General features: G+C 38.1%; 1 protein-coding gene across 10 annotated transcripts in view; it reads right to left on the bottom strand.

The window, feature by feature from the left end:
* The window catches only part of RGS7 (regulator of G protein signaling 7), a 591,371-nt gene that overhangs the window by 148,809 nt on the left and 428,638 nt on the right, over positions 1-13,924 (bottom strand). For 7 of the 10 annotated variants that reach the window (XM_034949698.4, XM_034949699.3, XM_034949703.4 and 4 more), the window contains 2 exons: positions 12,514-12,620; positions 6,631-6,682 (listed from right to left, as the gene is read on the bottom strand). The exons of the other annotated variants lie outside the window; for them this stretch is intronic. In XM_034949698.4, coding sequence (XP_034805589.3) covers positions 6,631-6,682; positions 12,514-12,620 — 159 coding nt within the window. The remainder of the gene's footprint in view (positions 1-6,630; positions 6,683-12,513; positions 12,621-13,924) is intronic. 10 annotated transcript variants of the gene reach the window in all.

Genomic DNA, 13,924 nt, shown 5'->3' with positions numbered 1-13,924 from the left:
TTTGGATATGGCAAGCTTTCTACCAATGGTAACTGACCAACTTAAAATCTGTCCCTGAAGGAAAAATTACTATTTATCTCAAATCTGCTATAATTATTTTATGTCAGCCTACAATTGGTGTGGTTGGCCAACTAGAATACTTTCTTTTTGCTGGCCTCTTATTATCATGTATGAAAGATGTATTGATTCTCAATATCCTTTTATTATTACTTTAGTATGGTTTTGGCAAGTGGAACTTCATCTTGTCTAGTTGTTTGGGAGCACTAAGTACAGTCTTTCTCCATGGGTCTGAAAACCTTCACAACATACTGGAGAAAAGACAGGCCTTCGATTGAACATTTACTGAGGCATAAATCATCACCCTACAAGATAATGCGATGTTTTGAACAACTTCAATTGTCTAAATTGGGAGGTTCTTATGTGGGGACCAAATTTTTCCTTCTGCAACTGTCATATGTTGGTTTTGCCATACACACCAGAAAGTCTGTATCTCTCCCACACACACCTCTCCCTTCCATACTAAATATATATTTTTTCTGGCTAAATATTCCTTGTCCTTCAAATTCAAAATTTAATCCAATTCAAAAATTAATGTGGTTACCATGATCTTGACAAAATCTACATTGCAATTAAGGTCTTTTCAGATAGCCCAAGAACCAAATGTAATATTAATTGTATTACCACTAGGATGGCGTGAGTGATGCAGTCACCTCAGGTGCAAAATCTAAGGGAGTGTCAAAAAACTCGGTAATCAAAATAAATAATATTTTAATGCAATATTTGCAAAAATAACATTAATCAAAATAATATTTTAGTGCAGTATTTGAAAAAAATAAAAATTAATGCAAAAAGTTCAAATGGACAAAGATTTGGGTGTGATGGGTGAGATGAGTCATACAAGTAAGTACAGGGGAGGCTCCTGTCTTTTTTGGACATTTCAATTTCTTGGAGTTAAAATCCTATTTGGATATTAGAGATTCAACCCTTGAAAGGAGCCAGCTTAAAGACATTGTTCCATTTGTACTCATTTCTTTTTTTAAATAATAATTTTAATTTTTAGTTTAGATTCAGGGGGTACATGTGCAGGTTTGTTACATGGGTATATTGCATGATACTGAGCTTTGGGGTATGACTGATCCCAACACCCAGGTAGTGAGCATAGTCCCTAGTAGGTACTTTTTCAGCCCTTGCACCCCTCCATCATTCCCCCCACCAGTACCTGCCAGCGTCTATTGTTCTCATCTTTATGTCCATGTATACCCAATGTTTAGCTCCCTCTTATAAGTGAGAACATGTAGCATTTGGTTTTCTTTTCCTGTGTTAATTTGCTTGGGATAACGGCCTCCAGCTGTATCCATGTTGCTGCAAAGGACATAATTTTATTCTTTTTCATGGCTGTGTAGTATTCCATGGTGTATATATATTACATTTTCTTTATCCAATACACTATTGATGGGCACCTAGGTTGATTTCATGTCTTTGCTGTTGTGAATATCGCTGTGATGAACATATAAGTGCACATGTCTTTCTAGTAGAATAATTTATTTTCCTTTGAATATATATCCAGTAATGGGATTGCTGGGATGAATATAGTTCTAGTTTTAGTTCTTTGAGAAATCTCCAGACAACTTTCCACAATGACTGAACTAATTTACATTCCCACCAACAGAGAATAAACATTCTGTTTTCTCCATAGTCTTGTCAGAATTTGTTATTTATTGATTTTTTAGTAACAGCCATTCTGACTGGTGTGAGATCGTATATCATTGTGGCTTTGATTTACAGTTCTCTGATGATCTGTAATGTTGAGCATTTTCTTGTATGTTTGCTGGCTGCTTGTATGTCTTTTTTTGAGAAGTGTCTGTTCATGTCCCTTGCCCACTTTTTAACGGGATTGTTTCTTGCTTGTTGTATTGTTTAAGTTCCTTATAGATTTTTGATATTAGACCTTTGTCAGATGCATAGTTTGCAAATATTTTCTGCCATCCTCTAGGTTGTCTGTTAATTCTGTTGATAGTTTCTTTTGCTGTGCAGAAACTCTTCAGTTTAATTAATTAGTTTTATTTAGTTTAGGTCCCACTTGTCAATTTTGGTTTCTCTTGCAATTGCTTTTGAGGACTTAGTGATGAATTATTTACCAAGGCCATTGTCCAGAATGGTATATCCTAGGTTTTCTTCTAGGGTTTTTATATTTTGAGGTCTTATATTAATCTTTAATCCATCTTGAGTTAGTTTTTGTATATGGTACAAGGTAGCGGTCCAGCTTCATTCTTCTGCATGTGGCTAGCCAGTTATTCCAGAATCATTATTAAATAAGGAATCCTTTCTCCATTGCTTATTTTTGTTGACTTGGCCAAAGATCATATGGTTATAGATGTGCAGCTTTACTTTTGGGCTCTCAATTCTGTTTCATTAGCTTATGTGTCTGTTTTGTGATGTGTATAAAATGGTCATTTCTAGGACCCTTTGTGTGCAATGTGTGTGTCCAGAGGTACCAGTAAAAACCCTGCCTAGGCTTCTGTTTCAGTTTGCTACAACTGACACTGTCTCAACTTCTTACCAAACCTCTCTTGAGCTTTCCTGTGCCTTTGTCTCGAGCCCAAACTGCAAGTCCTTAGTGCTGGATCTCTCTTGATGAGCAAATACATCTGGGAAAGCCCATTTCTGACTCCACTTTAACTGGCTTGAATTAGAATGCTTTTTGTACTTGCACACAAAATACCAGAAATCTTATCCAACTTGATTTTCGAAGAGTGGAGTTTATAAAGATATAGGCCTTTTAGTCCGTATTGGCTTGTCTTAGTTATTGAACAGAATCAAAACATTCCATTTTTCTATAAAACCAAGATAATTATGAAAAAGTAGTTTTTCATATCAACTGATCTATTGAGGCTTATGTTCAGCAGAACCTACTTGGTAAGTTTAAACTGGGGATGGAAACAGGTCAGGATACTAACAAAATGAAATAAACTGTTTTTTGTTTTGTTTTGTTTTGTTTTGTTTGTTTTTTGAGATGGAGTCTCAGTCACCAGGCTGGAGTGCAGTGGTGCAATCTCAGCTCACTGCAACCTCTGCCTCCCAGGTTCAAGCGATTCTCCTGACTCGGCCTCCCAAGTAGCTGGGACTACAGATGTGCACCACCATGCCCAGCTAATTTTTGTATTTTTAGTAGAGACGGGGTTTCACCATGTTGGCCAGGATGGTCTTGATCTCTTGACCTTGTGATACGCCCACCTCAGCCTACCAATGTGTTGGGATTACAGGCGTGAGCCACCGCACACAGCCAATAAACTCTTCTTTAACCTGCCTTATGCAATAAAGTCCCTGTGCCCCAAAGTTGTCTTAGAAAAGACAGCCTAAGTAGTTACTGTGCTTTGGACTTCACAGCCCAAGTACATCACACCATCAATATCCTCTTTAAAAGCCAGGAGTGAGGTTTTATAAAAGTATGCTTTAAACAAATGGCAGCAGGAAATTCAAAGTTGGGTAATTCATATTGCTGCTATAATTTGTTTGCACCTAAAAAGAAAAATCGTAGAAAATGAAGCATCATTGCCTGCAGGTACAGACATGTATGGTGTCTGAGATCATTGTTATTCTCTTCCTCTCATTTTTCTCCCATATCCTCTTAATGGAATAATTACATTATTGTAATTTACTTGTATATAATTCAGGCAAGCTAAGCACAACCAATAATATGTTTCTTCAGAGGAAAAAAACCCAAACATAATAATTAAAGAATAAATTAGTTACTGTAAGTAGCAAGTATTCCAGGTTTGGGGAGAAAGTGTAGGAGATGATCCCCTCAGAAATGGACACCAGTGGATGGTAACGTGTGGGAACAAGAGTGATTCCATCTTAGATGCTAATCTGCCATGTTGGCTCCTGATTAACCCTGAGTCTGGGAATGCCTCCAAGGTGTCTAGTTGATGATTTACTCTCTATGTAGAAACACTTATTTACTCTGAGTTACACCTTTCCTCCACAACAACCCTTGATCTTGTTGCATACATTACCCGTAGCTATAACACCCATAGCATTCTCTCGGCCACCCACTCATTCCTTCCAGAGCAAATATACTTTTCCTCCAGGATATATAAACCCTGGGTCTGGAAGGTTGTAGTGCGAAGGCCTACCTTTCTTGTGGCCACCCAAGACCACGCTTCTGTCTGTAAGTTCCCCAATAAATCACCCTTTTCCAACACACTGGATTTTTCTGCTCTGTTCTTTGGTTTCTTGGCTCCTTCTATATTTGGTGGACACTTCGCATATATGACCCTTTCACGGAACCATGTGAAACTTAAACATTCAGCATTTTGGGATGATCTACTTTAAGAGATGTTCTGTAAATGATTTGCTGTGTAGGCCATGACATTTCCTCAGGCTCACCACTGAAACATCAACCTACTATAAAATGATAAAACATGTGCTTTAAATGTGAGCACTCTAACATATTTATGAAAGACGACACAACAGATGGGCAGAAAGAAACACTGAGAATGGGAATTTTATTTTCTTTATAATTTTTTTCTTTTTTTTTTTTAGATGGAGTCTCACTCTGTCATCCAGGCTAGAGTGCAGTAGCACGATCTTGGCTGACTGCAACCTCCATTTCTCAGGTTCAAGCGATTCTCCTGCCTCAGCCTCCCAGGTAAGCTGGGATTACAGGCACGCCCTACCACACCCTGGCTAATTTTTGTATTTTTAGTAGAGATGGGGTTTCGTCATGTTGGCCAGGCTGGTCTCAAACTCTTGACCTCAGGTGATCTGCCCGCCTCAGCCTCCCAAAGTGCTGGGATTATAGGCGTGAACCACTGTGCCCGGCTGGAAATTTGCTTTTCAACAGGGAAAAGAGGCAGTGTATCTGCCAGGCAATAATGATGACAAGCACAAAACACTAATTTCAATGTATTGAGTATGTGAGAGGACCAATACTAGTTTCCTTAGCTGTATTAATTTGAATTATTTTAACAACTTTAGGAAGTCAATATGATTTCTGTTTGAAAAGTGAGCAAACTGAGGCTCAGAGATATTGCACGCCTAAAGTCACACAGTTGGTATGTGGTTACGACAGTATTTATGTTCAGGTCTGTCTGCCTCCAATGCCTGGGTTTTTCTCTATGAGCTCCCTCTTAGCTGTTCCAGTGTTCCTCCACTAGAATTTCATATTCTTTAGTGAGACAATCTCCAGGCATTATCCCAGCTTGAATAAAATGCTCCAGAAAGTTCTCCAACTCACATCTACAAATCAGTAGTCGTTTTGTAAAATATCTTCTTTCTCCAAGGACCTCAGTTTTGAGGAATGTGTGCCCTGGATGGAGAAAAACTTGCATTCTCACTACTGGAAAGAAATAATTTTGTCTCCGTATTAATTTTTTGGTATTCTGGTTTTTAGATTTTTTTTTCATGAGTTATGTTAGTTTTGACTCTTTTGACTAGAGCCTGACCATTCTTGGATGATCTACTAAATTCAAGTTTCTGAAATGACACACATGAGAGATAGCTTTATTGATTTTCTATGAATTTTCTTATTTTTTCTTCTTATAAAAATGTCTCTCCAGGAGCAACACCAAAGAAAGCCAAGCTGCTGCAAAGCTTCTCACTGCCTTTGTATATTATGCCGGCTCCTCTACCTCAAACGCTTGCCCTGCCTTCTCATCTGAAAAATCATTCCTCTTAAGATCCAGCTCAAATGTTACCAGTTCTTTCGCAAAATCATTCTGGAAGACCCCAGGGAAAGTCAATTTCTCATTCTTTTAAACATTCACATAATTTTGCATATATCACTCTCCTATTCACTTGACACTCTACAGTAACTCCTTCTGTATAATTCTATTTTCCCATCTAGCCTGTGAGCTACCCAATAGTGTCAATGAACTCAGTCCCCTTTGCGAACCTAGCATCTTCTACTGCACTGGCATAGGAAGAAAAATACTCAATAAACACTTGCAGAAATGACATTTAAAAACCATGCAATCTTGTCTTTGAAAACTGTACTGTTCAGGAAGATCTAAGAAGATGAATACTTACTAGGGGCTCTTTTTCTCCTTGAAGAGCTTGAGTGAAATAATGGCTGTTGAACCAAGTTTCTTCTAAGTTCACGGAACTTGATTTATTAGCATTGAATTTTCTTTTTTAGCTTTTTTTTTTTTTTGCTTGTAATTGGCCTCTTCATGTTTAACACAACCCTCCACTTATAAAAATCATAGGATGCTTCACAGAACAGTGAGAAAAGCGGACCCTTGGGACGTCAAGGGACTTACTAAAAATCACACAGCTAAGTGGGAGAGTTGAACTAGAACTCTGGTTCTATGGGTCTAGTTTTTATTCTTTCTAGTAGGCTAGGTTGCTATGACAAAACAATAACCCCTTTAAGCTTATTTATAACTCTTTAACCTAATCAGAAGGCTTTCTTTAATAGTTGCAGAGGGCACCATACCACAGAGAAAGTTGTCACGAGGTCTGGTGACTTTCCAAACAAAGCCGCTTATCAATTCAATGTTAAAAATATTGGTCCCATCCTGAGAACTGTGGTTTCCTTTTCTTAATGAAAAAAGCAATAAAACGCAAGTACACATCCATCTAGACATACAGGCTGTCAATAATAAAATAATGAGAGATGGCACTGACCATAATCTGTGTTTTCCGGCTCCCAACAATTTGATGGCCAAAAATAGGGGGTCTGTGGAATGAAAAGAAGTGGAACCCAGATTAGACAAATAAAAAATTAGTGGAGTTTCTGGCCAGTGAATTACATTTATCTTCCACAATTCTCTATATTAGTTTGCTATATGTTTTATAATACAGAACATGTTCCAAGAGAGACATTGAAAACTCTTTGTCCACATGTACTTTGCTGACCAATTGCTCAGCTTCTAAACATGTGTAGTACCAGCAGGCAGGTATTTAGAATGTCATCCCTTTGCTGTAATTTTACACCAACTGACATAAAGGCAAAAAGGTCTGATTGTATATTCAAACAAAAAGTATTCATCCACAGAGAGGACTGAAAGAGTATTTATGTTCAGCAAGACTCAGGATGAAATATATTTAAATATAACAAATTGTTTTCTATGAATCATGTATTTCAACACTGCTTTTGGTAGCTCCAAAAAGCTCAACCAACCGATAGACTCTTTCTCTGAGATCTGACAATGATTTGCCTGGCTCCATTAGTCATATAATTCAGTTCTCAGCATTGTCCAATGAGATTAAAGCAACTTTTTACTCTCACTTTTAAAGACATTTCCTAAATTCCTCTTGTAACTAATTTCTACCATTTAGTAGTGCAACAGGGTGACTCGAGTCAATAGTAACTTAATTATACATTTAAAAATAACTAAGAGTGTAACTGGATTGTTTGTAGCACAAAGAATAAATGCTTGAGGGAATGGAGATCCCATTCTCCATGATGTGATGACTCCACATTGCATCCTTGTATCCAAACACCTCATGTATTCCATACATATATACACCTATTATGTACCCACAAAAATTAAAATTATAAAATTTAAATTAAAAAAACCTACAAAAAATAAATAAAAATAGAAACATTTCCTTACAAAGACACTTGTTTCTCTAAAGTTTTAAACTGCACAAATCAGAGATTTTTTTTTTAAAGGAATAGTGTCTTAATTGAGTGATACAATCTACAATAGGCAGAATCCAGATTCTGTAGAATCTAGAAACTGACTGACTAAACTACAAAGAAAATGTCTGACCGAGAGAAACTTTATTATTATCATTAACATTTATATTTTCTAAAAGGACTTTCCTAGCCCTGCTAGCTGAACATGCTTGGCTCCTGACCACGAAGAAACCTGATGATCACCTGTCTCCTTATCAACCCCTAGTCCCTGGAATGATGAGGCCTGCAGGACTCACTGTAACAGTGATGGCAAATATCAGTACTGTGGGCTTAATTCTATCTGTTAGCTAATTACACTAACTACCATGTGCAATAAGCATATTTGGAGTCATCTCTGATTATCTGATCATTTTCCCCTCTAGAAGAGAGACTCTAAAGAAGGGAAAATGGGTAGATAGGGAGAACTGTTTGAATCTCTACAGAAAAGTCTTTCCAAACTGTCTCAGAGGCCCCCCCGACCACCATCACCCAGGGATTTCAACTTACCCTCCGTTCTTTCTTGGGAATTACAGTAGTAAAATAAAGAAGGCTACTAACAGTAGTTTTGTGAACATGAGAACAAAATCATCGTAGGAATTCTGAAGAAAGAAAAAAAGACTAAACTGCTAGACAAAAGAGGATAGTAAGACTTTATGTGGGTCACCCTTATCACCCCAATCTCACTTGACTCCATAGGAGATGAAGCTTTGAGAATTCGATTTCTTAAAAATAAAATTGAATCAGGATTCTAGGATAGCCCTAGGGGGACAAAGTAGTTAAAACTTTGCTTTCATGTAGGGTGTCACTTTTTTTTTTTTCTTTTTTTTTTTCTGAGACAGAGTCTCACTCTGTTGCCCAGGCTGGAGTGCAGTGGTGCGGTCTCAGCTCGCTGCAAGCTCCGCCTCCCGGGTTCACGCCATTCTCCTGCCTCAGCCTCCCAAGTAGCTGGGACTACAGGCGCCCGCCACCGCGCCCAGCTGAGTTTTTGTATTTTTAGCAGAGACGGGGTTTCACCGTGTTAGGCAGGATGGTCTCCATCTCCTGACCTCGTGATCCGCCTGCCTCGGCCTCCCAAAGTGCTGGGATTACAGGTGTGAGCCACTGTGCCTGGCCTAAAAACGATTTTCTGATGTGCTATCTATTTCTTAGGTTTTATAAGAGATATCTTTCTACTTTGGTATCTTTCTTTTTTTTTTGAGACCGAGTCTTGCTCTGTCGCCCAGGCTGGAGTGCAGTGGCGCGATCTCGGCTCACTGCAAGCTCCGCCTCCCGGGTTCACACCATTCTCCTGCCTCAGCCTCCCGAGTAGCAGGGACTACAGGCGCTGCCACCACGCCTGGCTAATTTTTTGTATTTTTAGCAGAGACGGGGTTTCACCATGTTAGCCAGGATGGTCTCCATCTCCTGACCTCGTGATCTGCCCCCCTCAGCCCCCCAAAGTGCTGGGATTACAGGTGTGAGCCACCGCGCCCGGCCGGTGTTACTTTCTGAGATGCTTCTTATGGAGTGCGTTGTTCCCTGTGGGTAGTTTCTATATTTTGGGGAGTATATATGTGTATGTATAGGTGTGTGTGCAAGCATATCTATTTATCTAACCTTAAAATACCTATTCTACTCAGACAAGACATATACTTTTTTCCCACAAAAGCACAAAAAATATTCTCAACTGCATTCTTATATTTTTCTTCATTCTCCATCATTTACTTTAGTGAGAATTTAATGACTGTAAAATTAAAGCATAAAGTAATTTTTTCTTGTGATATTATGTGGAAATGCCACTAAACCAATGTTCTTCACTAATATGGAAGATTTTTTCTAAGAAGTAGTGTTTTGATCTGTAGTAAACGATAATATAGGAGAACAACAAACTCTTACAGTTTTTTTGGAATTTAAATACATACTTTCATAGTTCTCCCATACATTAGGACATTTTAATGCATGAGTTTCTTGATTTTTCATTATTGGCTTCCTTAGCTAGGATGAAACTCATCCAAAACTGTTCAACTGTTGTTCAATAACTGTTGGAGCATATACTAATGTATTGAAAGTCATGAAAGAGAGCTAAAGAATTACATCAGATCTCATTTTCAGTTAGCTAAGAGAGGATGATTAGACAATTGTGACTTTACGGTAAATTTAAAAAAATCACATGATTAAGACATGTACTACAAATTTGAGACAAATATATAAACTGTCATGCCAATGAAATAAAGATTTCTGTTTGTCTCAAATTAATGCTTTGAAGACTCTTTAGATTTTTTTATTATTATTATTTTGAGATGGAGTCTCGCTCTGTCACCCAGGCTGGAGTGCAGTGGCACCATCTTGGCTCACTGCAACCTTCACCTCCTGGGTTCAAGCAATTCTCCTGCCTCAGCCTCCCAAGTAGCTGGGACTACAGGCACGCACCATCAAATCCAGCTAATTTTTGTATTTTTAGTAGAGATGATGTTTCACCATGTTGGCCAGGATGGTCTCAATCTCTTGACCTCATGATCTGCCCACCTCTGCCTTTCAAAGTGCTGGGATCACAGGTGTGAGCCACTGCGCCCAGCCTAGATTCTTAATGATGGGTAGACTCCCAATCATTCACTGGAGGATTTGTAAACACGGCATCCCAACTTTTCTACTTTAATTTATGATTTTAAAATATCCTTCCAAGGAGTTGAATTTCACTTTGGTGTAATAAAGAACTTTCGCTGCTTGGAACCAACGTAAAAATAGAAGTGAAGACCTTGAATAATAATTTGTTTTCTATTGTTAGAACTCTTCAAATATGGACTGGTTAATGACTTGGTAGACATTATAGTAGAAATTCAGTTACCTCTGAGTTTTCTGGTGTTTTTTAAAATCTTGGTTTCAGAACTCTAATATTATTAGATTTACAAATGTGTTTGTTATATTTAGATACTATTTCAAATATGGATGCATCATTAAAATATGTAACATTTACTATTTGGCACTAATGTAATTTTAATGTGTATATGTATAGATAATGTTTATTTTATATCTGCCTATCTATCTCAGCACACTGAACTTGACAACTCTCTGTCTATCCCTAGTAGTTACATAATTCATATGTCATTTGTACCCATTCCCTTGCTTTGTTCTAAAGCTCTTTTAAAAATTCTCTCCTTTTCTCCTGTGTGTATGGTGATCCCTTCCTTCACATGGCTTTTTTTTTTTTTTTTTTGAGACCGAGTCTCGCTCTGTCGCCCAGGCTGGAGTGCAGTGGCACAATCTCGGCTCACTGCAACCTCCATCTCCCAGGTTCAAGCTATTCCCCTGCCTCAGCCTACCAAGTAGCTGGAATTACAGGCACATGCCACCACACCCAGCTAATTTTTTTTGTTTGTTTTTTTGTAGTAGAGATGAGGTTTCACCATGTTGGCCAGGCTGGTCTCGAACTCCTAACCTCAAGTGATAGCCCGCCCTGGCCTCCCAAAGTGCTGGGATTACAGGCATGAGCCACTGTGCCCGGCCTCAGGTGCCCTTTTAGACCCATGAGCATGACTAAGACATGTAAACCTTGTCTGTCTACTACATTTTCTGGGAATAGAGATTTCTTTAAAAAAATCAGGAAGCATTAGTCACATAAAAACAATTTATTTGCTGATCACCAATAATTCCTAGTTATTAAAAATTTAATCTTGGGGCCAGAAGTTACTTTAATAATATGCTATTTTAAGCTACCATTAGTGTAAGTTTTGCTGTATAAAGAATAAAGCTCCATTAATGTAAAGCTTTTTTAAGTTACGTAATTTAACTAAGTGCTTGAATACTTAGGTCAGTATCACAGTTTCAGGATACAGCTTTATTTCCTCCTAGCTCTTAAGTCCAAAACTGTCCTACGATTATTCGCCTTGGAAGAAATGAGTCCAAGGAAGGGGCAGTAAGACTGTTCTATGAGGACAATAATCTTTAAAATGATTTTTTAAAGCAAATGATTAAAGTGATTTTTAAAGCATATTTCCTCTTTGTTCTCAGTTTTCCCAAACAAATTTTAGGCACTCTGATTACTATTCAGTCATTTATGTAGTCATAGAGCATTTAATAATACTTAGAACAAGTGAGAAGAAGGCTCCAAAGTCTGAAAGTTGGACTGTGGGGAGAACCCTCCAGCAAATACCTCTTGGAAATGGATTAGAGTTTGACATCCAGCATTTTATGTGCCTTAATTTTACAGGCTAGAATCTGCTAGTCAGTTATTAATGAGCCATAATGTCTACTGAAATGTAGAATATACTTTAGGTAAATCAATGTGAACTCAAGTGTCAAATATACTTACAATGACTGAAATTAGAGTCCACAATCATTGCCAGAAAGAATAATAGCATCTGTGTCATTTGCAAATGACCTAGAATGACTCTTATCAGTTTGCAAGTTATCTGAGGTGTCCTGTTGCAGTTGAGTGCACACGCACAATGTATCATCATGTCAGTCTTTACAGATTTGTAGAAGAGCCTAGGATGCTGAGAGTTTATTAATTAGCTGAATCCTATCTGGAGTTTCAAGCATTCCCGTTAAAATTTACTTGGGCTGAAGATGGTCTGGATCACAGGCAAGGGTCAGACAGAGGAAGACTCTTCGGTCCTTCCGAATGCCATTAAGTCACTTTATGAATTTCCCTTAAGCTTTTCATATAAAATAGAACTTCAATCATCACACAATTTAGCTTTCACACATCATCTTGACTAAGCATACTTTATCTTTCTCTGTGTTTATTGCTTTTTATGTCTTTAGTTTAATGTTAATCAGTTTCTAACTAGCCTAAGTCAAAGTAAAATAAGTCATAGTTTTTAAAAGTTCTGTTCAAAAGAAACCTAACTAACAAATGAAATGCGGGCTTCTAGTTTACTGTTAAAGAACATTTCTAATAAACTTACTTGAAACCGGTAAAAGGTGCCATCATCCTTGAGTGTGAGGACATGATCTGAGATTGGAAAGAAGTAGCCATGGGCAGCCATTAATGTTCCCAAATGGAGCGCCTCCACTGTTTTATGAAAACAAACAAAGAACATAAAAAAGCCTTTTAAATGTATTCTTTTATAGGAATGTAACGTTTTTGTGTGGTTCCTTTTGTCAGATACAGTAAGTTCCTCTTGAAAGATTTAATTTCTGACTTCCTTGTTCTTTGTTCTCGAGATAAACTTCCTTGTCCCTTCTCCTAAGCTACCTGCTCTGTAAACAACTTCTCCTACCAGTCCCAGTCTGTAACTCACATCTCTTCCTTATTTGGAAACAGTCCTCCTTTACTCCTGGCTACCCATTCTGTAAACTGCCCCTCCCACTGAAACAGGTCTTCCAGCCAAAACTACACTTCCTGCCTTTGCCGTGCCCTGACATGCCCAAACATGCCTTGTACCGAAACGGACAGCCTCTCCCTTCCCACCTAATTAGCCATATTCAATTTTAAACAGTAGCCAATCGGGTCAGTTTAGATTGTGTGGTACGACTCCAGCCAATGGGGACAGGACACAGAAGCAGGGACTAATAGCGTTAGGGATAAAAACCCCTTCCCTCCTTTGTTCGGTGTGCTCTCACAGTGGCCAGAAGTGTGAGTGGCACCCTTCTGCAGAAGTAAATTTGCCTTGCTGAGAAATCCTTTGTTTGAGTGCTCGTTTTCCTTGTGACTCCGAGCTCTTGTTTCTAACACTTTAGAGTACATTCTTGGCATTCTGAAAACCTGGCTTTGTGCTTTTTCTTCTTTTTTCAGCTCTTTCTCACAAGACACTAAGATGGTTCTAATTCCTGGTAGCAACTGCCATGACCAACCTCATCCGATGACAACAAGTCCATGAGAAGATAAAGTTAAGAAACGTTAAAATGGGAAGGCTCTTCTGAATCTGTAGAGTATGTCTCCCTCATTTTATAGATGTGTGTTGGCCCATGTGATAATGTTCTCTCACAGGCAGTTGCATTTGGCATTTATAGCACTTTAAACTTTTAAAAGTTTTCATTTGCATCACCTCATTCTCAATATCATAGCAATCTAGTACCATCAGTAATGTTTCTAATGATATGGACCATTATTTTGTGATGCTATGAGGGAATGTTAAGGCATCAAGGACCATGTATGCTGCACTATTGAATCTACAGACTGGTGATTGTAAAGATTGTTCTAGCTTTTACTATTCTATACAGTGTTCTAAATATGGAGTAGGAAGAGATTTATTGGACAATGTAAACATATAGTCTGAAACTAAGGCTGTAATACTCATACTGTCTATAGCCGCCAACAATTTCTTCCAACAAAAGGGTTAGTAAAATTTGGTCAATAGTTATTACTGCGTTTGT

This window comes from Pan paniscus, chromosome 1, assembly GCF_029289425.2.
Source record: "Pan paniscus chromosome 1, NHGRI_mPanPan1-v2.0_pri, whole genome shotgun sequence".
NCBI classification, from domain to species: Eukaryota; Metazoa; Chordata; class Mammalia; order Primates; family Hominidae; genus Pan; species Pan paniscus.
This window is presented reverse-complemented; position numbering and strand designations above follow the sequence as displayed.